General features: G+C 48.0%; 1 protein-coding gene and 1 long non-coding RNA gene across 5 annotated transcripts in view; one reads left to right on the forward strand and one right to left on the reverse strand.

The window, feature by feature from the left end:
* Positions 1–4,055: 4,055 nt before the first annotated feature.
* PLIN5 (perilipin 5) lies at positions 4,056–24,573 on the reverse strand. 3 transcript variants are annotated; one of them, XM_016432096.2, is made up of 8 exons: positions 24,540–24,573; positions 22,505–22,594; positions 21,765–21,960; positions 17,298–17,380; positions 16,173–16,404; positions 12,714–12,916; positions 11,457–11,567; positions 4,056–5,570 (listed from the first exon to the last, which is right to left on the reverse strand). In XM_016432096.2, exons 2-8 carry the CDS (start codon positions 22,574–22,576, stop codon positions 5,019–5,021), a joined length of 1,449 nt encoding a protein of 482 aa, XP_016287582.1. In that variant the 5' UTR covers positions 22,577–22,594; positions 24,540–24,573; the 3' UTR covers positions 4,056–5,018. The 3 variants fall into 3 exon arrangements, with proteins under 3 accessions (XP_016287582.1, XP_007488987.1, XP_007488989.1); XM_007488925.3 differs by having other exon boundaries at positions 24,410–24,572; XM_007488927.3 differs by lacking the exon at positions 24,540–24,573 and adding an exon at positions 24,385–24,533.
* The window catches only part of LOC130458282 (uncharacterized), a 29,071-nt gene continuing 13,135 nt past the window's right edge, over positions 9,453–25,388 (forward strand). The window contains exons 1-4 of one of the 2 annotated variants that reach the window (XR_008917398.1): positions 9,453–11,256; positions 12,043–12,134; positions 16,004–16,077; positions 18,614–18,707. This is a non-coding gene — a long non-coding RNA (uncharacterized LOC130458282). Of the gene's footprint in view, positions 12,135–16,003; positions 16,078–18,613; positions 18,708–25,388 lie in introns of both variants that reach the window. The other variant, XR_008917397.1, reaches the window with a different exon arrangement.

The following is a 25,388-nucleotide window of genomic DNA, read 5'->3' on the forward strand; positions in this document are numbered from 1 at the left end:
TTGTGTGTGTCTACATGCATGGGACAGTGCAGGGCTAAAGAAGCAGCAGGCTTTGGCTTGAGGGAGTTGCCATGGAAGTCAGTCTTTCCATCAACAACTATTTAGAGTTTGTGTATTTTGGGGTTCAGAACTATGCTCCGCTGCTCTATATTAGAGGCAGAAGAGCAAGTTGAGTCCCCCATGTATGTAGTCAGGGGGACAGGATGCACAGGGAAGCAGGGAGAATTCACAATCCCCGGTCAGTAAAAGAGACAAAAGATCAGGGCTAGAGGAGTCCCAGAAACTCCCCAGAGATAGTATTTGAGCCCCCTGAAGGAGAGCTATGATCTGAAGGAGACAGGGAGCCATTCCAGGGAGGAATAGTAGGATGAAAAGTGGTCCATGGCAAAGGGGAAGAGAACCCTTTATCTGCACTGACTTCTTGTGGGATTCCAGGCAAGTCTTCCCAGCCTCAGTTCCTCGATCTGGACAATGAGGGTGAATCCACCTGGGACTCCCTGGGGGATGGGTAGATGGCAAGTGTCCTAACAGCATATGGTGTTTCTGGAGCCTGATTTGTACTGAGCCTGGGTGGCAGAGGATGGGGAGGGGGGATGTGGTCTTGGGAGTTGGGGCAGCTACCCTCAAAGGTCCTGGTTTCCTTGGCTCTTGCTTGTTTGCTAAACAGTCTGGGGCTCAGTGCCCTTATTCCTGTCCTGTCCCCCCCACCTCACCTCTCCTCTCATTCCAGCAAGACTAAGGCTTGCCAAGGAAGTGGGTGCCCAGCTTGGCCCACCCAGGCATCACCTCCTCCCTGGATTTATGGGTGTGGACATTTACTAAGCCAGGCTGTGGAAAGCAAGAGCTCAGAAAGGCAGCTTCCTCTGGGGAGGAGGCAGGGAGGTCATGGGTCTGAGAACCTGAGTTGGACAGGACCGTAGAGGTCATCTAGTCCTACCCCTCATTTTATAAGTGAAGAAACTGAGACCTAGTGAAGTTAAATAGCTTGTTCAATGGCGCACAGTAGTGCCAGAAATGAGTTTTGAATCCAGGTCCTTTGCTTGCCAATCCAGTACTTTCCCCACAGTTTGAGGCACCCCTCAGCTACAGAGAGCCCGTCTACTTTCTCTCCCCCTTTCAAGATGAGAAAGCAAGCTAGAATATTAGAAAGAGCCTTGGCTGGGAAAGTCACTTCCCTTCTCTGGGCCTTAGTTTCCCCATCTGTAAAAACAAAGAAATTGGAGTCCAAGATCCCTTCTTGCTTTAGAATTGACCCTTATTTGTAATTTGATTTCTGAGCCTCATTGTAAATAGGGATGATTCTATTTGCAGATCACAGGCTTGTTTCCAAGAAAGCAATTTTAAAGTTTGTGGAGTGTTAGCCAACAACCCTGTCCCACTAACTGTGCTATGTGACCTTTGGGAAATCATTTCTCTCTCTGGGCCTCTATTTTCTCTTCCATAAAGTGAGGAGATTGGTCTTGGTCAGGGGTTCTAAGCCTGGCATCTAGTGATCCCTTGGATAGATTTCAGAGGGTCCGTGAACTTGGATGAGAAAAAGATGATCTTTTGATTTCAATAGAATTCATTCCTTTTGTAATCCTATGTATTTTTTGGTGTATTTAAAAACATTCTTTGAGAAAGGGTCTCTAGGCTTTCTCAGGCTTCCAGAAAAGGTCCATGACATAAAGAAAGTTGGGAACCCTGGCCCAGAGGGTCTCTAACTAAGGTCCCTTCACAGTTCGGATATTCCAGCTTCTAAGAGACCTTCCCACCTCTTAAGTATCCTATGACTCTCTCTCTGGTTTGTTAGGGCCCCAGCCTTGTCCCACCCCTAGGACAGCATCCTTTAACACTCCATAGTTAATACAACAAAAACAAAAAATAAAAACCTTCCAGGACTGATGATTTGAATGAAAGAGCACATTGCATGGAGCAGCTAGGTGGCACAGTTCAAATTTGACCAAATTTGACACTTTCTAGTTGTGTGACTCTGGGTAAGTCATTACACTCTAATTGCCTAGCCTTTGCCACTCTTCTGTCTTGGATCTGATACGATGCCAGAAGATAAGGACTTAAGGGGGGGGGAGAGCACATTGCTTGCATATTTCCAGGATTTCTCTTTTTGTTGTAGTGGTTTCCACTGAAGAAGATCAAGGCCACTATCTATCTTAGTAGATGGTCTTTGGAGAGTTGCTGTGGTTAAAAATAAGTTCTCCCTGGTGACAAGAGGCTTTTAGGCAGCCTAGATTTTGAGCTGGAGGGTACCTTAGTGCCCATCTAGTTCAGTCCTTCTTGTATAGACAGTAAAATGAATCTCAGAGAGATTCTGAGACTTCATACAGTCAAACCTCACTCAACTTAATGAAGCTTTGGTCATCTCAGACCTTCCTTTTTCTCCTTTTCCCTTCTCTGCCCTCTCCTCTGTTCCCCTCCCTCTTATGTGCCAAGCACTGTGCTAAGTTCTGGGAATATTAAAAAAGGAGAAAGCCAGTTCCTGCTCTCAGAGTTCACGGTCTAATAGGGGAGACAATCTTCAGATAATTCTAGGCAAAGAAGCTATGTATAGGAGCAGTAGAGGAAAGGCACTAGCATGAAGAGGGCTTGGGAAAGACTTCTTAGGGAAGGTGGGCCTTTAGCTGGGGCTTAAAGGAGGGAGCCAGGGAAGCTGGGAGGTCGAGACGGCCTCCAAGAGTCCAGCGTTACCTCTACCCTAGGATGAAGCATCAGTGTGGCATTTCAGGGGAGGAGAACATGTCACAGTTTATGCAATCCTGGCCTGCCCAGAATATCCTGTGATCTTCATAATAGTCCTAGGATGGAGGTCAACCAGCCGCCTTATTTCAACATTTCACAATGAAGAAAAAACATCTAGAGAGGGGAAGGTGACTCCCCCAAGGTCATGTCAGTGGCAGAGTCGAGACTGGGAACCAGATCTCCAGACTCCCCAGCCCAGTGTATTTTCCCTTGTTGTTTGTCCTTCCTTTTCCAAGAGGACCAATGATTTTCCTCTAGGTTCAGGCAGAAGAGTTAGTATTCCTGGCAACTCAGGCCCCCTAGTGGCTAATTCTTCAGCTTCCTTGAGAGGAAAAGGGGAAGAGGTGGTCAAAGCCCTCCATCCCTCCATCAGGGTCGTGGAGCACCTTTGCACAGCTTCATCAGGCCACTAAGCAGTAGCATAGTAATTAGAGCTCTGGACTTGGGGTCAGGAAGAACTTCATTAGAATCCTGATTCTGACACTTATTAACTATGTGACCTTGGGCAAGTCACTTAATCTGTATCAATCTTAGCATCCTCATCTGGGAAAATGGGAATGATAATAACATTTACCTTAGGTTTGTTGGGAGAACACGTAAAGTACTTGGCAAGGCTGAAAGTGTTCTGTAAGTACTGGCAATTTAATATTCCCTGGACAGATAGATGTCTTTCTAGTCCTTTCTATTTGCAACTCAGTTATAGAATCAGAGGTTCTGGCAGTGCTTAAAAATGATTTAGTCCAACTCCTTCATTTTATGGAATGTTAATGATGAAAAAGATGGAGGGGCTGAGAGGTTAGTAAATGGCAGACCCAAGATTCAAACTCAGGTTCTCCCATTCCAAATCCAGTGCATTAAGCAGGAAACTGAACCTGGAGTCCGAGGACCTGAACTGAAATCCCACGTCTGCCATTTATTCATGTATGATCTAGGGGCAATCATTTAACCTCTCTGAGCCTTAAATTTCCCCCTCTGTAGATAGCCTCTTTCCAGTTTGTGATCCATCTGCTTCACAGCATATAGTATGAATTTCCAAATCCTGTGTTTTTAGGTGGGATGGACATATGAGACAGTTAGAACAGGACTGTCTCCCTCCACCACACAACCCAGCCTGGGCCTTTGCTCTTTCTATTTCTGCTTCCCTTCCTCTGCTTCTCTCCAAACCCTCCCACCCTCCAGACTCAGCTGAAGATCCCACCCCTCCCAACCAATTTTCTTGACTACCAAGTACCATGATGATCTCCAACCATCTTGAGGCAACTCCTTTGCGCTGGTCCTGTAAGAAGAGGAGGCTAAGGAGTCAAAGACCCCAACTGGCCTTTAACCAACAAAAAGCCAATTTTATTCAGAGGCAGCCCCAAAAAGCCAACGGCACACACTTTATTGCACACCCTCCCAATCCTCAGTATCCCTTCTTACCTCATTGCCCCCTGCCTCCGTCTTGGACTGGGTTAGCCTGTTCTTAGTGTGTCAAGCTCGGATGAAGGTTAGAAGACAGGGAAAGATGCTGATATGGAGGAAAGGGCACTAGTCTACACTCCTGGAGTCTTGGGCAGTAGAAGTTAGATTATTCCCAAAGTGGATGGGCCCTGCTGAAGGTGGCTCTCCCTACTGATAGGAGTCAAGAGAACAATAGAGTAACTGGATCTTGGAAATCATTTCCCTACACTCCCTACCCCAAATCAGCAGCTTTGGGGGACTCAGGAACTTTGTCTCTCCCTTTCTTCATCCCTTCTTTTTCCAGCTCTCAACCCAAGCTCTTCCCTTCCTTCTTCCCTCCCTCTGACTTATCCCACAGTCTAGAATGAACTTCAAATTACTGACCAATAACTGCAAAGACTGGCTTTTCCCACCTTTGAAAGGGCTCCTGAGGAAGAAGACATTTCTCTAGATGTGGCAGCTTCTTCCTTCCTTTTCCCCAGGCTTCTGACGTTCCCCTCCTCAGGTAATTTCATTCCCTCCTTGGCCTTCCATCTTCACCCCTCTGCAGATGAGTCTGAGATCCCTATAGTCATCATCTGAGCACCTCTCCATCCAGCCTCAGGCCCAGACTGGTTCTCTTCCCTTGCACTCTCCCAAGGACTTCCCTCCTTCCCCAAAGGCTCAAAGAGAGGCCCGAGCAGTCAGGGTCTGGTTGGCAAAAACAGGGCTTCAGGGCCTCTGCCCCTTGGGGGAGGCCCTTAGAGGTCAGGCAGGGCAGAGGAAAGGGGGACGCCTGACCTTTTAGCCCTTTTTAAACCCAGCAGCTGATCGTCGTTCATTGGTCAAGAAGGGAAGACCTCTTAGAAGTCTAGCTCCGGCATGATCGTTGGCTTCTTGACCTCCTGGCTTGGGGGCGTGGGTGGTTCTTCTACTTCCACCAGGGGGACCTGCGGGCCCACCTCATGAGCAGCTCGCCATGCTTCCTGCTGGGCCACCCAATCCATATCGGCCCACCGGTCCTCCAGCAAGCTAGGCCTACGGCCCACCACCACCTCATCGACCTGGTCCATCAGGTCCTGTGGGGTACAGGCCCGCTCCACTATTAAGGGGGAGAAGGGCCCCACCAGCCAGGGCAGGGGGATGCTCTGTAGGACGAAATCCAGGAGCTCATCCACAGTGGTGTGAGCCTGTGCCACGTGGCCCCGGCCCTTTGCCAGAATGGCCGGCGGCAGATCGTGGAAAGAGCGGGCGGCCGAGAAGGCCCGGTGCAACTCCTCCACGCTCTGCTGGACTTCCAGCACCTTGGCCTGGATGGCTGGGGGCAGTCCCTGCACGCTAGCTGCCAGAGTCCCACATGTGGCCTGTAGCTCCTGAGTCAGGTCTCGGGACAGGTCCAGGGTCTGGGATTCCACCTGGAGGAAGAAGCAAGAACTAGGCGAGGGGTCAGAAAATCCCAGGAGGGGATGAGTCCCCATCCTAGGGGAACAGGAGCGTACTCCACCTCCTCTTTGGCGACTTATTGTCCAGTCTCTGCTTAAAGATTTCTGGCAATGAGAAAATCACGATCCCTCCCTCGAGGCAACCCGTTCCACGCTGGGACGCCTCCTCCTCCTCTTCCTCCCCTTTCCCAGGCTGAACATTCCCTGTTGTTTCAGCCAGGCCTCATTAGGGCCTAGATTCTAGTTTTAGCTAGTTATAGTCATGAGGGTTAGCATTTATATAGCACTTTACACGCTACTTTATTTATCCTCACAACTACCCTGGGAAGGAAGTGCTAATATTATTCCTATTTTACAGTTGAAGAGACTGAGGCTGACACAGTTTCAGTGACTTGCCCAGAGTCACACAGCTAGTAATTAGGATTTGAACTCAGATCTTCTAGATTCCAAGTCCACTGACTCCAGGGGTATCTTGGAAAAAAAAAAAACATTCTAATGACCCCTACTAGCCCCTTATTGTCTAATTTTAAACTGTAATGTTATCTATGTTTTATTGTTTTTATTTTGTTAAATATTTCCCAATTACATTTTTTCATTTTACATTTTGGGGAGTATTGCCGGCCATTCTCAGGCAGTGGGTTTGACCCCTCTACCACCTATTTAGTATCCTGATTACTCTTCCTTTTAGTGAGCTTCAGCTTGTCAAGGTGGTTCTTTATTTTTTAAAAATCCTTATCTTCTGTCTTAGAATCAATATTAGTATTGATTTAGAGTAAGTATTGGTTCAAGGCAGAAGAGTGTTAAGGGCTAGGCAACTGATGCTAAGTGACTTGTCCAGGAAGTGTCTGAGGCCAGATTTGAATCCAGAACCTCCCACTCTCAGGCCTGGCTCTAAATCCACTGAGCCTCCCAACCTTCCTTGAGGTGGTCTCCCTGGAAGACACCTTTTCTTTTTCAGTTCTAATGTGCATTTCACTTTGAGCTATGACCCTCTCAACCTCTGCTCAGGTGAGAACAGCGCTCAGTTGGCCCCAGGCTTGATTTTATTACTCTATGTGATATGTTTCTGCTCTTCTTCCTTGAGTAGTCTACTTCCTTAACTCATTACTCATGGACCTCCTCTACCCCATCACATCCTACCTTTTATCCCACACATTTGTATACATGTCTCAGCCTCTCTGCCAGTGAGCTCCTTCAAGGCACAGGTCTGGCTCAAATGTTTTCTTTACCTAATATTTGCTGAAAGGAAGTGTATTCCCAGCAGAAAGAGCACTAGACTAGCAGCTTTGAAGCCATGCTATGGAGAATTCCATTCCCATCCTTCTTCTTAAAGGAGAAAGTTCATTCCTTGGGATGGGTCCACTCCTGACTCTCCTGGGCATAATAATGGGATTCACCACAATGTAGCTTCTATGAGTGGCATCACTTCCCACTCTCTTATCTCCCTATCTCTCCCAACTACTGGCTGCTTCTCAGCTGTCTACATCTCCCGTATCTCCCTCATCCTTAAAAATTCTCACTCAATCTCATCCCTGCTACCCATTACCCAGTAGCTATTTTCCTTGACTTTGGTAAACTCCTTGATAACTCCTTGACTTTGGTAACTTTCCTTGACTTTGGTAAACTCCTTTGGTAAACTCCGAGCCTTCTACAAGAGGTGCTTCCCCTCCCCTCTCTTCTCCCTCTTGTCTCAACCCCCTGCAATCTGGCTTCTGATCTCATCATTCAACAGAAATTGTTCCCCAAACTTATCATTTCCTCCATTGTCAAATCAAATGGGCTTCTTGACGCTTCTATACTATTTTTTTCCCCATTGATCATGATTTCCTCCTGGATATGCTCTCCTCTTTAGGTTTCACAATACTGCCCGCCTCCCTCTCTCTCTTTCTCTCTCTCTGTCTCTCTCCCTCTCTCTCTCTCTCTGTCTCTCTCTCTATCTCCCCCCTCTCTCTTTCTGTCTCTCTCCTCCTTCTCTTTCTCTCTCTTTGTCTCTCCCCCCTCTCTTTCTCTCTCTCTCTCCCCCCCTTCCCTCTGTCTGTCTGTCTCTCTCTTTCTCTCCCTCTCTCTCCCTGTCTGTCTCTCTGTTTCTCTCTGTCTCTCTCCCCCTTTCTCCCTCTGCCTCTGTCTGTCTGTCTGTTTCTCTCTCTCTCCCCCCCTTCCCTCTGTCTGTCTGTCTCTCTCTTTCTCTCCCTCTCTCTCCCTGTCTGTCTCTCTGTTTCTCTCTGTCTCTCTCCCCCTTTCTCCCTCTGCCTCTGTCTGTCTGTCTGTTTCTCTCTGTCTCCCCCCTGTCTCTGTCTCTCTGTCTCTCTCTCTGTCTTTCTGTCTCTGTCTCTGTCTCTGTCTCTCTCTTTCTCTCTTTCTATCTCTCCCCCCTTCTCTCTCTGTCTCTGTCTCTCTCTGTCTCTCTCCCCCTTCTCTTTCTCTCTGCCTTTGTCTCTCCCCTCTCTTTCTCTCTCTCTCTCCCCCTCTCTCCCTGTCTGTCTGTCTGTCTCTCTCTCCCTCTGTCTGTCTCTCTGTTTCTCTGTCTCTCTCTCCCCCTTTCTCCCTCTGCCTCTGTCTGTCTGTCTGTTTCTCTCTGTCTCCCCCCCTGTCTCTGTCTCTCTGTCTCTCTCTCTGTCTGTCTTTCTCTCTCTGTCTCTCTCTCTGTCTCTCTGTCTCTCCTCTCGATTCTTATCTGCCCAATTTACTTCTCAGTTTCCTTTGTTGGTTCTTCATCTATGTCAAGCCCACTAACTAGGAATGTTCCTCAAGTCTCTTTCCTGATCTCTTTTCCCTTCTTACTTTTTTCCCCTTAGAAATCTCATTAATTTTTATAAGTTCAGTGATTATTTCTGTGCAGATGATTCACAGACTTGTAAACTTGGCTCTAGCGTCTCTCCTGAGCTCCATCACCTGAATCTTCCATCCTTATCCTCTCAACAGCTCAAACTGGATGTCCCATAGACATCTGATACTCAACATGTCCAAAGCTAAACCCAAGCCTTCCTCACTTTTAAACTTCTCTCATATTGTCAAGGGTATTGTAGTTGAGTCGTTTTTTCAGTCTTGTCTGACTCTTCCTGGCCCCATTTGGGATTTTCTTGCCATTTCCTTCTCCAGCTCATTTTACTGATGAGGAAACTGAGGGAAACAGGGTTAGGTGACTTGCCCAGGCTCCCACATCAACTAAGGATTTGAAGTCAGAGTTGAATTCGGGAAGATTCATCTTCCTGACTTCAGACACACTCCATCCATCGCACCACCATCAAGGTCACTCCTAATCATACAGGCTCACCATCTACGTGTCATACTCAATTCCTCATTCTTACTGATGCTACATATCTTTCCCCCCAAAAATCTTGTTTCTACATTCACAACATCTTATATATCTACTTCTTTTCACTCCCACAGCTGGTGCAGATCTCATCACTTCTCTCCAATATTATTGTAATAGTTTTGTTTTTTTTTTTAACTCTTACCTTGCATCTTAGAACCAAGTATTGGTTCCAAGGCAGAAGAGCAGCAAGGGCTAGGCAATGGGGGTTAAGCGACTTGTCCAGGGTCACACGGCTAAGAAGTTTCTGAGACCAAATTTGAACCCAAGACCTCTGTCTCTAGACCTGGCTCTCTATCCACTGAACCACCTTGCTGCTCCCTTGTAGTAACTTTCTTTTAAAGAAATATTTATTTAATCATATATTAATTATTTGTTACAATTTTATCACAGCAAATTTATTATGTTATATTTTATTGTTTATCAATTATTAGAATTTATTTTATGATTATTTATGATTATAAATTATTATATAATCCTTTACCTTCCATCTTAGAATCTATTATGTTATATTTTATTGTTTATCAATTATTATAATTTATTTTATGATTATTTATGATTATAAATTATTATATAACCCTTTACCTTCCATCTTAGAATCAATACATGATTCTAAAGCAGAAGAGTGATAAGGGCTAGGCAATGGGGGTCAAGTGACTTGCCCAGGGTTACATAGCTTGGAAGTGAGTGAGGCTAGATCTGAACCCAGGACCTCTCATCTCTGGGCCTGGCTCTCAATCCACTGAGCCACCCAGCTACCCCCATATCTTTCTAATGGCCTCAAGTTATTCTCCACTGAAATCCATCTTCAATTCATCTTCCAAAGTGATTTTCCTGAGGCCTAGTTCTGACCATGTTGCCCCCTTATTCTGTAGACTGGTAACTCCCTTATTACTTCCTGAATCAAAAAGAAAGTCCTCAATTTTTCACTTAAAACTCTTTGTAGCCTGGCTTCTCCCTGCCTTCCTGTCTTCTTTCCCTCTCATCCATGCCCCAGTGCACTGGCCTTCTTGCTATTCCCCCCATGCAACACTCGGTGTCTTTTCACTGGCCACCTCCAGGCTGGGGATGCTTCCCTGACTTCCTTCCACACTCGGCTCACGTGTCTCCTTCTGGAGGCGTCTTCTCGAGGTCACGTCTGGCTAAGCCTGGTAGAGTGGTGGGGTGGCTGGGAAGATCAGCGCCCCGCCCCCTTCTGAGAGTTCTCTGGGAATTTCTGGTCCCTCGCTCCCCGAGCCGGTGCAGGGCCTGGATCTCTCTTCTGCTCCCTCCAAACTCCCGAGGACTGCTCTTCTCCAGCTGAGATGACCTTCTATTTTTCTACCTGCGTGTCCTCCATTAGAGGGCAGCGACTATTTTAGTTTTTCTTTGTATCCTCAGTGTTTTGTTTAGCTAGGTTTAGGGTGGCTAGATGGCACGGTAGAGAGAGTGCTGGACTTAGAGTCTGGAAGACCCGAGTTCAAATGTGACCCTGGGCAAGTCACTTACCTCTGTTTGCCTCTGTTTCCTCATCTGTGAAATGAGCTGGAGAAGGAAATGGCTAAACACTCTAGTATCTTTACTAAGAAAACCCCAAATGGGGTTATAAAGAGCTGGGCACAACGGAACATCAAATTTGGGGGCTAGGTGGGGCACTGGCCTTGGAATTTGGAAGTCTCATCTCCACGAGTTCAAATCCAGCCTCAAACACTTTCTAGTTGTGAGACCCTGGGCAAGTCATTTAACCCTGTTTGTCTCTGTTTCCTCATCTGTCAAATGAGCAGAAGAAGGAAATGGCAAATGGGTCTGGTATTGTTGCCAAGAAAACCCCAAATAGGGTCATGAAGAGTAAGACACTCAATAGCAACAATAAATTGAGCACAATAAATGATTGTTGGATGATTGACTTTTTAAAAAAATAAATTAAAAAAAATAATAACCCTTCCCTTCCGGCTTGGAATCAATACTGTGTATTGGTTCCAAGACAGAAGAGTGGCAAGGGGTAGGCAATGGGGGTCAAGTGACTTGCCCAGGGTCACACAGCTAGGACGTGTCTGAGGCCCGATCTCAAGGTCTGGCTCTCAATCCACTGAGCTACCCAGCTGCCCCCTGATTGATTTTTCTGATAGGACCACTGGTCAGTCCTGTAGAGAAAAGCAATAACAATAGCTGGTATTTGTATTACACTTGGAAGATTTCCAAATTTTATCTTGTTTTATCCTTGTAACCTGTATTACTGTTATTATTGATAACATTGTAAAAGTCATATTTTATTAATCGTTAATCATTATTATTATTTATTATTAATCTCTATTTTACAGAAGAGAAAACTGAGGCACAGAGCCGTTAAGTGACTTGCCACAGCTAGTAAGTGTCTGAGGTCATATTGGAACTCGGGACTTCCTGATTCCCAGGTCCAGCACTGCCCCTACTGTGTCCCCTAGCTGGCTTAGGTTGGGAAAATGAGTCCTTCCAGTGAGGACAGGAAGCATCCTGCCCCACTCCCTCTTCTAGGCAGCTACCCTGGGAGTGGTCATGGCCCGGACAGATCCCCGAAAGCCCATTACCTGGCTCCGGTGGCATTCCTTATCCTGGTGACTCCAGTCTTGCCACAGCTCCTGCAACCTTCCCTGGCCCCCCTGGAAGGTGGGATCGGGGCCATGCTTCATGCAGTGGATCTGTTTCAAGGGAGAAGGGGTGTCAGTGCCAGGTTTAGGGCCCCCCAGCTAGGGATCCGGGAGCAACAGAAAGGTGCTGGGGGTTGTTGTACCCAAGGGAGGGCTCTGGCTTTAGCCTCACCTCTGGAAAACCTTCCCACCAAAAGGAATGGCTCTTCTCCTTTCCTGGAGGTCGAGGGTTCTGGTTTGTGCTGCCTCCTTGAGCTGAGCTCATCCTTTCTGACTCTTCTCATCCTGGGATGGCATGTGGGGTGTTTGGGAAAAGTAGCAGAGCCGTCCCCCAATACCTGCTCTTCTGTGGGAATTCCTGGCTCCTGGTTCCCACTCCCAGAAAGGGAAGTGCCCTGAGGGCAGGGCTGGGATCTCTGTCTGCTTCCCCTAAACTCCCCAAGGACAAGGGGCTACCCTGGCGTTCAAGGCCCTCCACAATATGGCGAGCCAGCCTTATTTATCAGGATTCTCCTCTTGATTTCAGCCAAACAAGACTAAAGCTCCAAGTTCTCCCTGCCCCCTCTGTCCCCCCATCATGGCTGAGCCCAGGGCTGGGATCTGGAGAATTGATATAAGGTTGGAAAAAAGTTTATTTAATGAATTAATTCAGAATATTTTTCCATGGTTCCATGATTCATGTTCTTCCTTTCCCCTCCTCCTACCTGGCATTCCTTTTAAAACATTTATTTAAAACTTTCACCTTCCATCTTAGCATCAGTACTATGTATTGGTTCCAAGGCAGAAGAGTGGTCAGGGGGGTTAAGGGATTTGCCTGACATTCCTTTTAAAGAAGCCTCAAATCTTCCTCCCTCATCAGAGCTCAGGCTTGGAGAGAGCCTGGAAGTGACATCTATTCCCTTAGATTGTGAGGGCACACAGTAGGTGCTTAATAAATATATATTGACTGTGAGGGAATGGGAAGCAGCTCAGTGTCCTTTCTGAGAGCAGGTTCGAGAAGGGTCATAGAAGCAAGAGCTGGAAGGGCCCTTTGAGATCCCCTGCAAGGCCCAGAAAGAATGCATGGGTACAAAAAACGAGGGAGGAGAGAGCCCAAGCAGCCCCCCACCCCAGGGATCCTCAGCTTTGCTCCTGCCCTGCCTGGGCGAGGGTGGGTGGCTTTGGAGGGCCGGGCATCCTGAGGGAGTGGAGCCTCACCATCTCCAGAGCGTTCTGTAGCTGGGTCAGAGATTCCTGGGCCTGGTGCTTGCTCTGGCGGAGTTTGCCCAGCGAGTGCTGGTAGACCCTCTGGCGGAGTCGAGATGACAGCGATCCCAGCCGAACAAAGTAGCCGGGCTGGCTCTGGTCTGCCCCTGGGGCCGGGGCGCCCCCTTCAGCTGCCGCGGCCGTGGCCAGCTCATCTGTGGCCCAGAGAAAGAGTGGTTTAGGGATGGGCCTCCCAGCCAATGCTCCTGGCCATGGGGGTACAGTTCCTGGTCTTCACCCTCCCTGGAAGTGACGGGTTTGACGGAGTCCTTGGGATGAGAGGGGGAAGGAAGGTGGCGCGGGGGAGGTTGGGGGACCAATCCTTTTAGTCCTTAGAGCTAGCCGGAGTGTCTTTAGACTTCGCCTAGGCCAGTGGTGTCAAGCCCTAATAGAAATGGGCCAGCAAACTGAATAGATGGATCCCTACAGGACAGAGATGGCCCTAGAATACCACACAGGAAGTTTGCCCATGTTCTACTGGGTGTTTATTTGTTTTGCTAGGCAGTTCCCAATTACGTGTTCTTACTTTCAATTTTATACATTTCTCTTTTGATTTTTCAGGATTTCCAATTTGGTGTTTAATTGGGGGTTTTTAATTTGTTCTTTTTCTTGCTTTTTGAGTTGCATGCCCAATTCACTGACCTGCTCCTTCTCTATTTTACTGATGTAAGTATTTTTAGGAATGAATTTCCTCCTAAGTACCCCCAATTACATTTTAATCTGGTTTGGCTCTTGCTGGGAGTGTTACAGCAGCAATGCTGGCTCTGTGCTATGTGTTTTACCTATGGGGAAACTGAGGCCCAAAAAGAACAGTGACTTGTTCAAAGTTACACAGCTAAGTAATGACAGAGCTGGGATGTGAAACCATGTTTTCTGTCTGTCTGTCTCTGTCTCTCTTTCTCCATCTCTTTCCTTCTCTCTCTGTCTCTGTCTCTCTTTCTCCTTCTTTCTCTATCTCTCTGTCTCTCTCCTCTTGTCTTTGTCTGTCTCTCCTTATTTCTCTGTATTTCTGTCTCTGTCTTTCTTTCTCCTCTCTCTGTCTCTATCTCTTTCTTCTCTCTCTCTGTCTTTGTCTCTATCTCTGTCTTTCTCCTTCTTTCTCTCTCTGTCTATGTCTTTGTTTCTCCTTCTCTCTCTTTCGCTCTGTCTTTGTCTCTCCTTATTTCTCTGTCTTTCTGTCTGTCTCTTTTTCTCCTCTCTTTGTCTCTCTTTCTTCTCTCTGTCTTTGTCTCTGTCTGTTTCTGTCTCTCTCCTTTCTCTCTCTGTCTCTGTTTCTTTTTCCTTCTCTCTCTTTCTCTCTGTCTTTGTCTATCTCTCCTTCTTTCTCTGTCTCTTTCTCCTCTCTCTCTTTGTCTCTGTATCTCTTTCCCTTTCTTTTTTTCTCTCTCTCTCCTCTCTCTCTCTTTCTCTGTCTTTGTCAAAACTCATACACCTTCCATCTTTGAATCAATACTGTCTATTGGTTACAAGACAGAAGAGTGGTAAGGGCTAGGCATTGGGAGTTAAGTGACTTGCCCAGGGTCCCAGCTAGGAAGTGGCTGAGGCTAGATTTGAACCCAGGATTTTCTGTCTCTGGGCCTGCCTCTCAATTAACTGAGCCACCTGACTGGCCCTTTCTTCTGTCTCTTACTCCACTGCTCTTTTTGGCTTCTACCCTTAGCTCTCATTGTCACCCCTAAACCCCAATATAAATCTGCTTCAGACAAGTCTGGCTTCTCACTAGTTTCTCCAGTGAAAGTCAACTTCTTCCCTCCTCCAAGCTTTTGCTTATGCTACCCTCACTGGTGTTGGTTTCATCTTACCTTTTGTAAATCAGTTGAGAGTTTACAAAAATCTGAGTCCCAAACTGAGATTTGAGAAGCCTAAGATTCCAAAAGGCCATCTTACCCACCCCTTCATTTTGTCTTTGCCTCACTGCTTGCAGGGAATTTAGGCAGAGATTATTCCCTCATCTCAAAAAAAAGCTGACCTAAAGACAGGAGAAAGGGCTTGCCTAAAGTCACTCATCTAATTGAAAGCTGGATTAGAACCCAAGTTTCTTGCCTCCCAGCCTAAATTCTTTCCTCTGTATTATACTTCCATCTCTTCTCAGATTCCTATAAACTTCTTTTTTGCTCCTATTCCCCAAACTTATTTTTATAGATGGGAAAACTGAGGCCCAGAGAGAAATGATTTGCCCAGGATCATACAAGAGCTACAGCTGGAACACTTTGGGTGTCCTCATTTTCAGCCTTTTCCACTGCCTGGCACGGTTGCTTGAGTCAGAGGCCTGGGCTTATATCTGGCTACCTATGCAATATTTGGTAAGCCACTTAGTCTGCCTGGGGCCAGTTTCCTCATCTGTCAGTTGGGTTAGACTAGATGGCTTTGGAGGTCTGTTTGGCTCCAGATCTGGTATCCTATGAGGAGTAAGAGGAAATGGAGACTTTCTATGCTGTGTCACACATGTGCAGGTGGCTCATCTGGCCCTGGCCTTATTCTGTCACTCGAGAGGTCAGAACTCTGATTATTTAGGAAACAGGGTTGAGGCCTTTGCTAGGAACCAAGAGACTAGTTTTGTGACCTTGAGCGAGTCACTTCCCCCCTAGGGACTCAGTTTCCCTACTTTTAAATAGAGAGAGTTAAGCTAGATGGTCTTTAGGGTCCCTTCTACTTCTGCTAGAATATTCTAACATCCTGTCCTCTGGGGTTCTATAGTTTTCATAATTCTGTGACTCAGTGATTCAAAGATGCTGTGAGCTCAGGACATAGTCTAGTGGAAGGAACATAGAATGCAATGTTGGGGTGACCTGGGTTCATGGACTAGCTGTGTGACCCTGAGGGAATCATTCTACATCTCTGCCTCAGATTCCTTATCTGTAAAATGGGGAGAAAGATGACGGTACTACCTGCCTCACTCACAAAGAGGCTATGAGGAGCGCATGAGGTCCTGTGGCCAATTATCAGGACAGTGGAGAGAGGGCTGAGTCTGGAGTCCAGGAGACCTTAATTCAAATCCAGCCTGAGACTCTGAGTAGCTGTGTGACCCTGGGAAAGTCATTTATTCCTGTTGACTTCAGTTCCCTCATCTGTCAAATGAACTGGAGAAGGAAATGGCAAACCACTCCAGTGTCTTTGCTATGAAAATCCCCAAAGGGGTCACAAAGAGTTGGATGCAACTGAAACCATGACAAAGTTTACAAAGAATTTTCCTCACGAGCACCCTAATGTAAGGGAGTGTAAATATTCTTCTCATTTTACAGATGGGGAAACAAAGGCATGGAAGGGCCAGGAAAAGTGACCTGCCTAGTATCAGAGGGTGCTGGATCCAGCCCAGGTCACTGTCATTATTATTATTATTGTTATTCTCTCTGCCTGACCATTTCTGGGTCATGAACTGAAGGGGTCTCTAGCCTAGGGCTGGGATCTCACCGTGTTCCTCATCAGTCATGGGTAGAAAGTGATCAATGAGTTCTTCAGACTTGTCCAGCATGACATCCACACCGTTGGTCACCATCTGCCCCATGCGGGTGCCCATTACTGTGTCTACACCACTGGTCACCACTGAGCGGGTCAGATCCACACTCCATCGACGACTCCTGTGGGCCAGGCCCACCACTCCAGTTACGCTGCTGGTCACTGCGTCCTTGGCTGATGTCACCACCTTGTGAGGGGAGGGGTGCCAAGTCTGAGATCTGGGAATCCGTTCTCTCTGTCCTCTCTCTACTCCTGGAGAATATTCTACTTCGATTGACTAAAAATCAAGATTCTTTCTTTGCCAGCCCATAACCCTTCCCTCTTTCTTCAATTCCAAGATGGCGGGATTTAGAGATCTAAAGGGCCTTAGCCCACCCCACAGATGGGGAAAACAAGGCTCAGAGAAGTCTGGTGCCTTGTCCAAATCACACAGATAACAGTATAATAATATATATAATAGTGTAGTATAATATTATAAATATATAATAATACAGTATAATAATAAAGGGGAGAACCTGGGTTAGAATCTAGATCTGATTTAAGATCCAGGGAACTTTCTGCTCAGTGCTTTCATGCCCCTACTGCAAAATTTAAGGCTCTGAGTTAGGACTCCTGGGTTTCTTCCTCTATAAGTTCCTGGCAGCCCATTTCCCACCCTTACCCCTTCCCAAGACTCTAGGGTCTTCTCCTTCCTACGTCACATCTCCAGACTGCAAGTCATGACTCCCATTTCCTTCCCAGCTCTCCAGGTGGGTGGGACCTCAGAAAATCACTTACCGTCTCTCCTCCATGTTCTGAATGCAAGAAGGGACTCCTACGCCTTTCCCCCTACACACAGAGTACTAGCAAGATTCATTTGTGTTTGTTTTTAGCCCATAAAATGGCATTTCTCTTCAGACCAGCCCCAGAGCAGACGGAGGGAAGATGAGGTTTGGTCTTGGGTTCTCAGCACAAGAACCCCTGATTCCCTGCTGCATCCTCATGGGAACCCTCTCCCATGTTGCCTTCATACCCTACCCCCTTTGTGTCCCTCCTCCTCTATGGGGCACAGCGCCTGCCTCCTTGGGTGTCCCAGCATACCTCCTGAGACTGTTGCCGGAGGAAGGGCAACTTCTCCTCCAGCTTGTCCAGGCCCCTGCAGGCATATCTGTTCACTGAAGCAACTGGAGAGATACAGACACATGTACTCAGGAAGAGACATAGATGGAGCCATGCACAGTCACGGAGCTCGAGGGAGGGCAGGGAGGAATTGGGAGGGCAGCATGCCTAGTCTTTAGCAGTTAGAAATCATTGAGTTTAGCATCTAGTTAAAAAAACAACAAATAATTGGTTAAAATGGACAGCTACCACTGTTTTAAAAATAATAAAGATGGATAGATTCTCATTCATACCAGAATACCTAAAATATAAGAAGTTTCAAAATTAATCATTAAAAAAAATAGGCAGTTATGAAATATCCAGTTCCCCCTGTCCTTAGGTCCTGGAACCCAGGATCTTTTTCTGTGCACCATTGGGGCAGGCTTGGAATTGAATTTGTTTTGTTTTTTTTTAACCCTTACCTTCCATCTTGGAATCAATACTGTGTATTGACTCCAAAGCAGAAGAGTGGTAAAAGTTAAGTGACTTGCCCAGGGTCACACAGCTAGGAAGTGTATGAGGCTATATTTGAACCTAGGACCTCCCAACTCTAGGCCTGGTTCTCAATCCACTGAGCTACCCAGCTGCCCTCTGGAATTGAGTTTTAAAGCTTGGATTGGGCCTTGGGTCTTGGAGCCTGGGATCTCTTTCTGTTCACCAGGTCTTTCCTCCTCCCTTGCAATGGAATTGGTCTTTATACTGTTGATTGGCAGGAGGGTTGGTGCAATGGTTGTACTCCTGGGGAGGCTGAGTCTGGTGGTTGGTTGGGGCTTGGGAGTTCTGAGCTGTGTGAGTGAAATATTTTGTGTGTCTGTACTAAGGCTGGTCCCAAGGTGGGGAGTCCCAGGAGTGGGGAGTCATTAGCCCGTTTCAGGAAGGGCAAACCAGGCCAGGAATGGAGCTGTTCAAATCTCTGGGCCAGAATGGCCGCTACGTTATTTCCTGACTGATAGAGGGAAATCTAGTCTCAAGATAAAAAAAAAAGGTGATCCCAAACAATGTGTCCATCCTGCCCCTTGTCTCTAGGAACAAATTCTGTTTATAGAGTCAGGAAAATAGAAGGTAGAGACATACACATGCCTTCCATACTGAGACAGTGAGATATAGACTCAGAGATGGAGAAAGAAGGGAAGAGGGGGCCTGGGCAGGCAGACATATCCAAGCCAAGAGGAAGTAAATTTGGGGGATGTATGAGCACTGACTCTGAATCACCGCCTCAGCTCACAATGACTGAGATCTGCTTTTCTTCTCTGCTTCAGCTTCCCCAGCTTGGGGTTCGCAAACGAATTGAGCTACAAAAGAAGTCATAGCGAGCCTGGACAAACGATAATGCGCCTATTACAGAATCTTTTGGTGAGTTTGACCTGTTTAGGGGAATTATTCCATAGAATCCAGTCTTTAATGCTGAAAGGGACCTGAAGGGATCAACCCTTTTATTCTAGACCTGAGGAGAGAACAGGACCAAAGAGAGGAAGGAACTTGCCTAAGGTCACACTGGTCTGGGATTTTGAATTTAGCTCTCCTGAATTCAGATCCAGCACGCAGGCAGCTGGTGGTATGTAAAAGTTAAAATTAAATCTCAATTAGAATATTATATTTTAAGAGATTTATTAATGGTCATTAGAAATAAAAGAATAAAGAAGATATAAAATAAAGACCATGTGCCCATGGCTGGTTAGCCATTTTTTAGTCAACCCTACTCACCACCATCAATGCTGATTCTACATCAGAGAGAAGGAGCCTCCAAAGCCCACGCCCTTTATCCTCTCTCTACAGGAAGTACATAATGACAGGAAGTCAGTGGGCTCTTGGGATATGTAGTTCTTTTTTTAGGGTAACAGATTTTCAATCATACAGGTATAGTCAGGAAGAACTGTATTCCCATCTGGCCTCAGACACTTATTAGCAGTGTAACTCTGGGCAAGTCCCCGAATAACCTTTTTTGCCTCAGTTTCCTCAAATGTAAAATGGGGATGATAATAATAGCACCTACTTCCCAGGGCTGTTGTGAGGATTAAAGGAGATAATATTGGTTAAGTGTTTAGCCCAGAGTTTTGGCACTTAGTAGGTGCTTAATAAATGCTTGGCTTTTTTTTTTTCTCACTGCACCATGACGTCATTCAGGCAGTGAAATGATCACCAATAATTCACAGATGCCAGGAATTTATAGCCTTGGAATTAGTTCCAGGGTGAACTGCCCTGAAGGGGATACGATTACACACAGTAGACCCACCTGATTTCAGAATAACCTTTCTAATTCCTATGTCAACCATGTCATTCTCCTCCTCAAAGAATCTTTTGTGTCTCCATATTGCCAGAGTCCAAGCTCCCTCTCCAGCTTGGCATTCAAGACCCTTCAAAATCTGGCATTCAAAGCCTTCTAAATCCATGCGTCCTCCCCCCACCCATTTCTCCCTCTTTTCTCCTTCTTCAGCTCAGTGTTCATGGCCTTCCAATATTCATCTGCACAAATGGTCTGTTCTCCCCGAACCCTGTTTATTTCTGCCCGTTGGAATTTTGTTCTTCCTAGGACTTGCCACTTTCTCCTCCTCTGTGAAGCTTTTTTCCTGATTGCTCTAGCCCGCAGTATTCTCTGCCTCAAAAATGTTCTTAGAGTACTTGGTCTGGTTCTTGCCTTTCCCTTTATCGCTTGGGTGGTGTCTATTTTCCCAAGTGTCATATCCCCCAGGAAATTCCTGGGTTGTAGGGTTTATGTCACTAAAAAAAAAAAAGAAAAACTTTATCTCCTGTCTTAAAATCTATACCAAGTGTTGGTTCCAAGGCAGAAGGTAATTGGGGTCAAGTGACTTGCCCAGGGTCACACAGCTAGGAAATAGATTTGAACCCAAGACTTTTACTCTCCAGGCCTGGTTCTCTTTCCACTGAGCCACCTAGCTGCCCCTGTCTATGTCATTTTTCATCCGTGTAATCCCTTTTGTTTTTTAAACACTTACCTTCCATCTTAGAATCAATACTGTGCATTGGTTCCACGGCAGAAGAGGGGTAAGGGCTAGGCAGTGGGGGTTCTCTATCCACTGAGCCACCCAGCTGGCCCCTCATCCGTGTAATTCTGACAGAGTTCAGGACATAGAGGAAGAGGCAGGGGCAGAAGACAGAGGAGGCAAAGGAACAGTCAGGAGAACTAGATCTAATCCAGAGAGGGCACTTAAATGACTGCTTAATTTGAACTGAGACAGAGACACATTCAGAGTCTAAGAAAGAGACAGACAGGTGCGCAGAGCCTGAAAGGCAGAGGTGGCCCGCCCCTCTGGAGAAGGGATGAGGCAGGGGCTGCTGCCCCTGAAGTCTGGGCAGCAGGTACTACCGGGACTTCAGAAGGAAGTGCTCCAGGGGGCGCTCTGAGCTGCATTGCAGACAGACCCTCCCACGGGGTCCAACTCTGAAGGTCACTGCAAATGCCAAGGGGAGAGCAGCTTCTCACTCAAACTAGGCTGAAGGTCACCTGGGAGCAGGAGCCAGCTGCCTGATGGGGCCCCACAGCTTTATTCCCTCCAGCACGTCCCTGTTGCGGGCTCCTCGCCTCATCCGGGGATTCCCTCCCCTTCCTGGTCCCAGCCTCCTCTCACAGAATGGGCTAGGAGGCTCCTGTCTGTCCCCCAGGCTAGTAAGCAGGACAACAAACAATTCAAGGGCAGCTCAGGGGAATGAATAGCGGTGGGGTGGCGGGGTCTGAGGTATGAGCAGAAAGAAAGGTGGCAAGGACTGAGGGGATCAGGGATCTGGATGTGTCAGAAAAAAGAGCAGAGCCTGAGTGCGCCCACAAGTGAGAAAGTAAGAGCAAGCCGGCAGTATCTGTGTGAGTGTGCATGGAGGGAAACGGGGGAAGGAAGAGAAGGGGAGGAAAAGGAAGGGAGAGGGAGGGAGGGACAGACAGACAGACAGACAGACAGACAGACAGACAGACAGACAGAGACAGAGAGGGAGAGAGAGACAGAGCCAGACAGAGCCAGACAGAGAGAGAGAGATAGAGAGAGATAGAGAGATGGCGGGGGGAGGAGAGAGAGGGAGGGAGAGACATGGAGGGAGGGACAGACAGAGGAGAAAGAGAGACAGACAAATAGAGATACATAGGGAGAGAGGGGAGAGGAGAGAGAGACAGAGAGACAGAGCCAAAGAGAGCCAGACAGAGAGAGAGATAGAGATAGAGAGATAGGGAGGGGGGGAGGAGAGAGAGGGAGGGAGAGACATGGAGGGAGGGACAGGCAGAAGAGAAAGAGAGACAGAGAGAGATACACAGGGAGAGAGGGGAGAAGAGAGAGACAGAGAGACAGAGACAGAGATAGAGGGAGAAAGGCTGGGGAAGATATCAGACTGAAGAGAGATCCCAGGAGAAAAGTAGGCTAGGTCAATGAAGATGCTCAGTTGGAGCCTGAATCCCAGGATACTCACTCTGTGGCTCCAGAAGGGTGAGGAAAGGCTGGGCCCCTTGGAAGGCTCTGGTGGTTAGGCCTTGAAGGCTACGCTCAGCCACTTTACACAGAGAGTTCAGATAAGGGTGATTTTCCTTGGTAGAGCTGTACATGGCTGATGCCTTGGCATAGGTTGTGCTGACCAGAGGCAGATTGACCACTCGGTTCACTAGGCTCTAAGGGGAGAAGACAGGGCTGTTAGAGACTCTAGGACCACATTTCCTCAGAGACTGAAAGTGAGGTTCTCATACCCTTCTACCTGGGTAGGGAGGGCAGGGGATTTTAAGACTCTATTTGGGGGTAGCTAAGTGGCTAAGTGGATAGAGAGCCAGGCTTAGAGACAGGATGTCCTGGGTTCAAATGTGACCTTAGACATTTCTTAGCTGTGTGACCTTAGGCAAATCACTTAACATGAAATGCCTAGCCTTTACTGCTCTTCTGCCTTGGAACCAACAATTCTAAGATGGAAGGTAAGAGTTTAAATAAAACCGATTTGGCAGAACAGCAGGTGACTTTGAGAGAGAAGAGAGAAGAAATGAGAATTAAGTATCTACTATGTGCTAAGTACTTTACAAATATCTCACTTGGTAGAGCAACTTGAGCTTTCCCTGCTGAGAGGAGGGAGAGGGTTGACTGGCAGAAATGGGGATTGGTTACTTCTTGCTCCCCCTCCAGCTTTTAGGAAAAGTTAGTCTTAGCACTTATCTGGGCTTCACTTACTTCATCCTGGGGCTGCTGCTCCTCTTCCAGTGCGACAGGATCTGCTGTTTGCTCTTCCTCTCCTTTTGACATGGTGGCCAAGGGGTCACTCTGGGAGATAAGAGGTAGGGTGGAAGGGGTTGGTATTGAGTACTGAGATCAATCCCACTGTAGCATAATCAAATTTGGCACTGAGTATTAAGATCATCCCCATGTTCCCAGGTTCCTTTAACCCTAAACCCCACAGTCACATCCAAGTTGTGTCCCTGAGGGAGTCCCAGCTGGGAATCAAGAGTCTTGAGTTCTAGTCCTAGCTCTGCCCCTGACTCACTGTGTATGACAGTGGAGTAAACCCTTTCTTTTGGGGACTTGGTCTCCTCTAAAAACATGAAGTTAATAATCTTTGCTCTGCCTAGAGAGACTGACTAGAAAAATGCTTTGGAAGGTGTGGGGCTTGTTAATTGAGTTTTACATCCTGTTTATTTGAAAAAGGATTTGGAGCCAGCTTCTTATTAAACATTACCTAACCTGAACTTAAAGGAGAGTCCTCAGCTTATTCTTATTAGAGGGAGATTACGTACAGAACCCAGAAACCAAAATACCAGGTCTTGACTCGGAGGCTGAAATGAGTTCTCTCTTGGCAATGGAGAGGTGGGGGATGCAATGGAGTGGGGGAAGTTAAGAGGGAGAACTGGGGAGAGGCAGACAGTTAATCAGTGGTAAAGATGGGACTTGACCCCAGCTGTCCGGATATCAGGTCCAGGGCTCTCCCCAGTGTTTCCTACTATCTCCTTTGATCAGGACACAATGTTGAGTGACTTTGGAGAGTGGTACCCCAGGGTGTTTCCCAGAAACCATTGGCTGAGTTCCTTTAGAGCCTCAGGAAATGGAAAGGAACACCCAAGGATCAGGCCTTCTCAGTGTGAAGAAGCAGTCTGTGGCTTCCTGGGGAGGGAAAACTAGGACCTGGAAGCTGAACAACTGGCTATGGGCACCTCGCTTCTTGTCCCTTCGTCCAGCAAACTGCCTGTCCTAATGATGAGGGACCAGTGGAAGAGGCAAGAGGGGAGGGAGGGCTTAATAAGGGAGTCTCGGGTTGGGGAGGAGGTCAGCAGATGTAGGGCATGGTAAGGGAGTTTGCATGAAAACCGTCTCTGAGAGGTTGTGATTTGCCCAAGGTCGAGATCTGGAAAGTAGCAGGCCCATAATTTGAACCCAGGTCCTCTGACTCCAAATGCTAGGCTCTAGAAAAAGAGTGCTAGGGGAAGTCTAGGGGACCAATGGAAAGGTAGAGACAGGCTAGAAGACAGAGGGAGAAGGGAGTAGGCTGGGGTGGACAATGGGGATGGAATGTAGAAGTAGAGGAGCATGGGAACAGGGGAAGCATGGATCATAGAAGGGACCAAAGAACCAATCCAATATTCTCTGCCTCCCCCCTCCCCATTTACAGGTGAGGAAACTGAGGCACAGGGAGGTTAAATGACCTTAGAATGACAAGCATCAAAAGTAGAATGGGAACTTTGGATTCTTTCACACCCAGGTAGGGCTCCTTCCACTATTACAACGCTGCCCCTAGGCAGAGGGGGAGGCTCATAGCCCAGAAGGGCTAGCCAGCCCAGCAGCCTCTGGAAGGGCTTCGCTGGTGGGAGACTCACTTAGCTCCGATCTTTGCCTTTCCTCCTGCTTCGATCGATGGGCGTGCTACTTAGTGCCCTCCCCTGGTTTGGCAAGGGATCAACTGGGTTTCCTGGGTCAGCCAAGTGAGCCAAGGGCCGGCTGGCTGGGCCATCTGCTCACACCGCCTACCCTCCCCCAGAGGTTCCCCAAGCCCTCTGCCCAGGAGAGCCCCCCGCTCCCCAAGGTGCCCCAGGATCCTGCCACTGGGCGCCAGCGGGACTCACTCCGGGCACACATTGGATCCGGTACCTGGGCAATGCCCCCCGAGGGTCCCTCCACTTCCAGGGTGGCTGTCTGGCTGTCTCTTGGGGGCTTCCACACCTTCACCTCCCACCTCTGCCGGACCCCATTCTCAGCTCCCTAGAGTCCCGGTGCTTACCCCGCCTTATAGGGACTCCCTCCGGGGACACCCTCCCCACCCCCATCCCCGCCCAGCCCAAGGACAGCAAGGGGGTGAGGGCGGAGCCCCGGGGCCTGGCCAATCGGGAGGGGAGGAGTGTGGGCGGGGTCGTTCCCCTCCCCCCATCTGGAGGCGGGGCCTGTCCTTAGACCCCAGTTAACCCTCCTATTGGTCCCTGGGAAATGGGACAAGGTGTCCGACCTCCTTTTCAGGGATTCTCTGAGGCTTTCCGATTCCCCCTTCCTATTCTCCACACTCGGGGACCGTCCCGAAGGGGAACATGACCCGGAGTGGGTTCGGGGGCCTTCTGGAGTTACAAAACATACGGCCCGGATAGGATTGGGACCCGAGGCTAGCCCCGCAGTTGTCCTGTCGATGGGGCAGTCGGGGCGCAGACTCCCATGGGGTTATCCCTCCGAACCCCGCATTCCCCGAGGAAGATTAAGCTCCTGGCGGAAGCTCCCCTCTCTCCCTGGCACCGCGATGCTATCATGGAAAGTAATACAACAGAAGTTTGGGGGGGATGCTGGGACAGGCCTCTGGACCCCCAGGTCTCCTCCACAAGGCACCTGGCACTTCCTAAGGGAAGTTTCTGTCTCTGGCTCTTCCCGTCTTTCTTTCCCCACCCTCCTCCCCCTTTCCCTTTGCTGCTGGTTCTGGGAATTTCCCTTGCCATCTCTCTGTGCTCACTGTGTCTCCTCTTCAATGGGTACTGCTCTGCCTAGGGAAAATGGCTCACCCAGATAAGGTGGTGTTCCTCCTCCCCACTCTGGTGGGACCCCGAAACCCCTCTGGGTTCAGGGGCGCTTGGGCCACCCTGTGATTGGC

This window comes from Monodelphis domestica, chromosome 3 (assembly GCF_027887165.1).
Source record: "Monodelphis domestica isolate mMonDom1 chromosome 3, mMonDom1.pri, whole genome shotgun sequence".
Classification (NCBI taxonomy): Eukaryota; Metazoa; Chordata; class Mammalia; order Didelphimorphia; family Didelphidae; genus Monodelphis; species Monodelphis domestica.

Coding starts and splice junctions, on each gene's coding strand:
- PLIN5 (XM_016432096.2), bottom strand. CDS start 22,576: ATGTCAAAAGGAGAGGAAGAGCAAACAGCAGATCCTGTCGCACTGGAA. Junction 21,961..22,504: donor AGCAGCAGCCCCAGGATGAA/GTAAGTGAAGCC, acceptor TTCTCCCCTTAG/AGCCTAGTGAACCGAGTGGT. Junction 16,405..17,297: donor TCCGGCAACAGTCTCAGGAG/GTATGCTGGGAC, acceptor TCCCCTCACAAG/GTGGTGACATCAGCCAAGGA.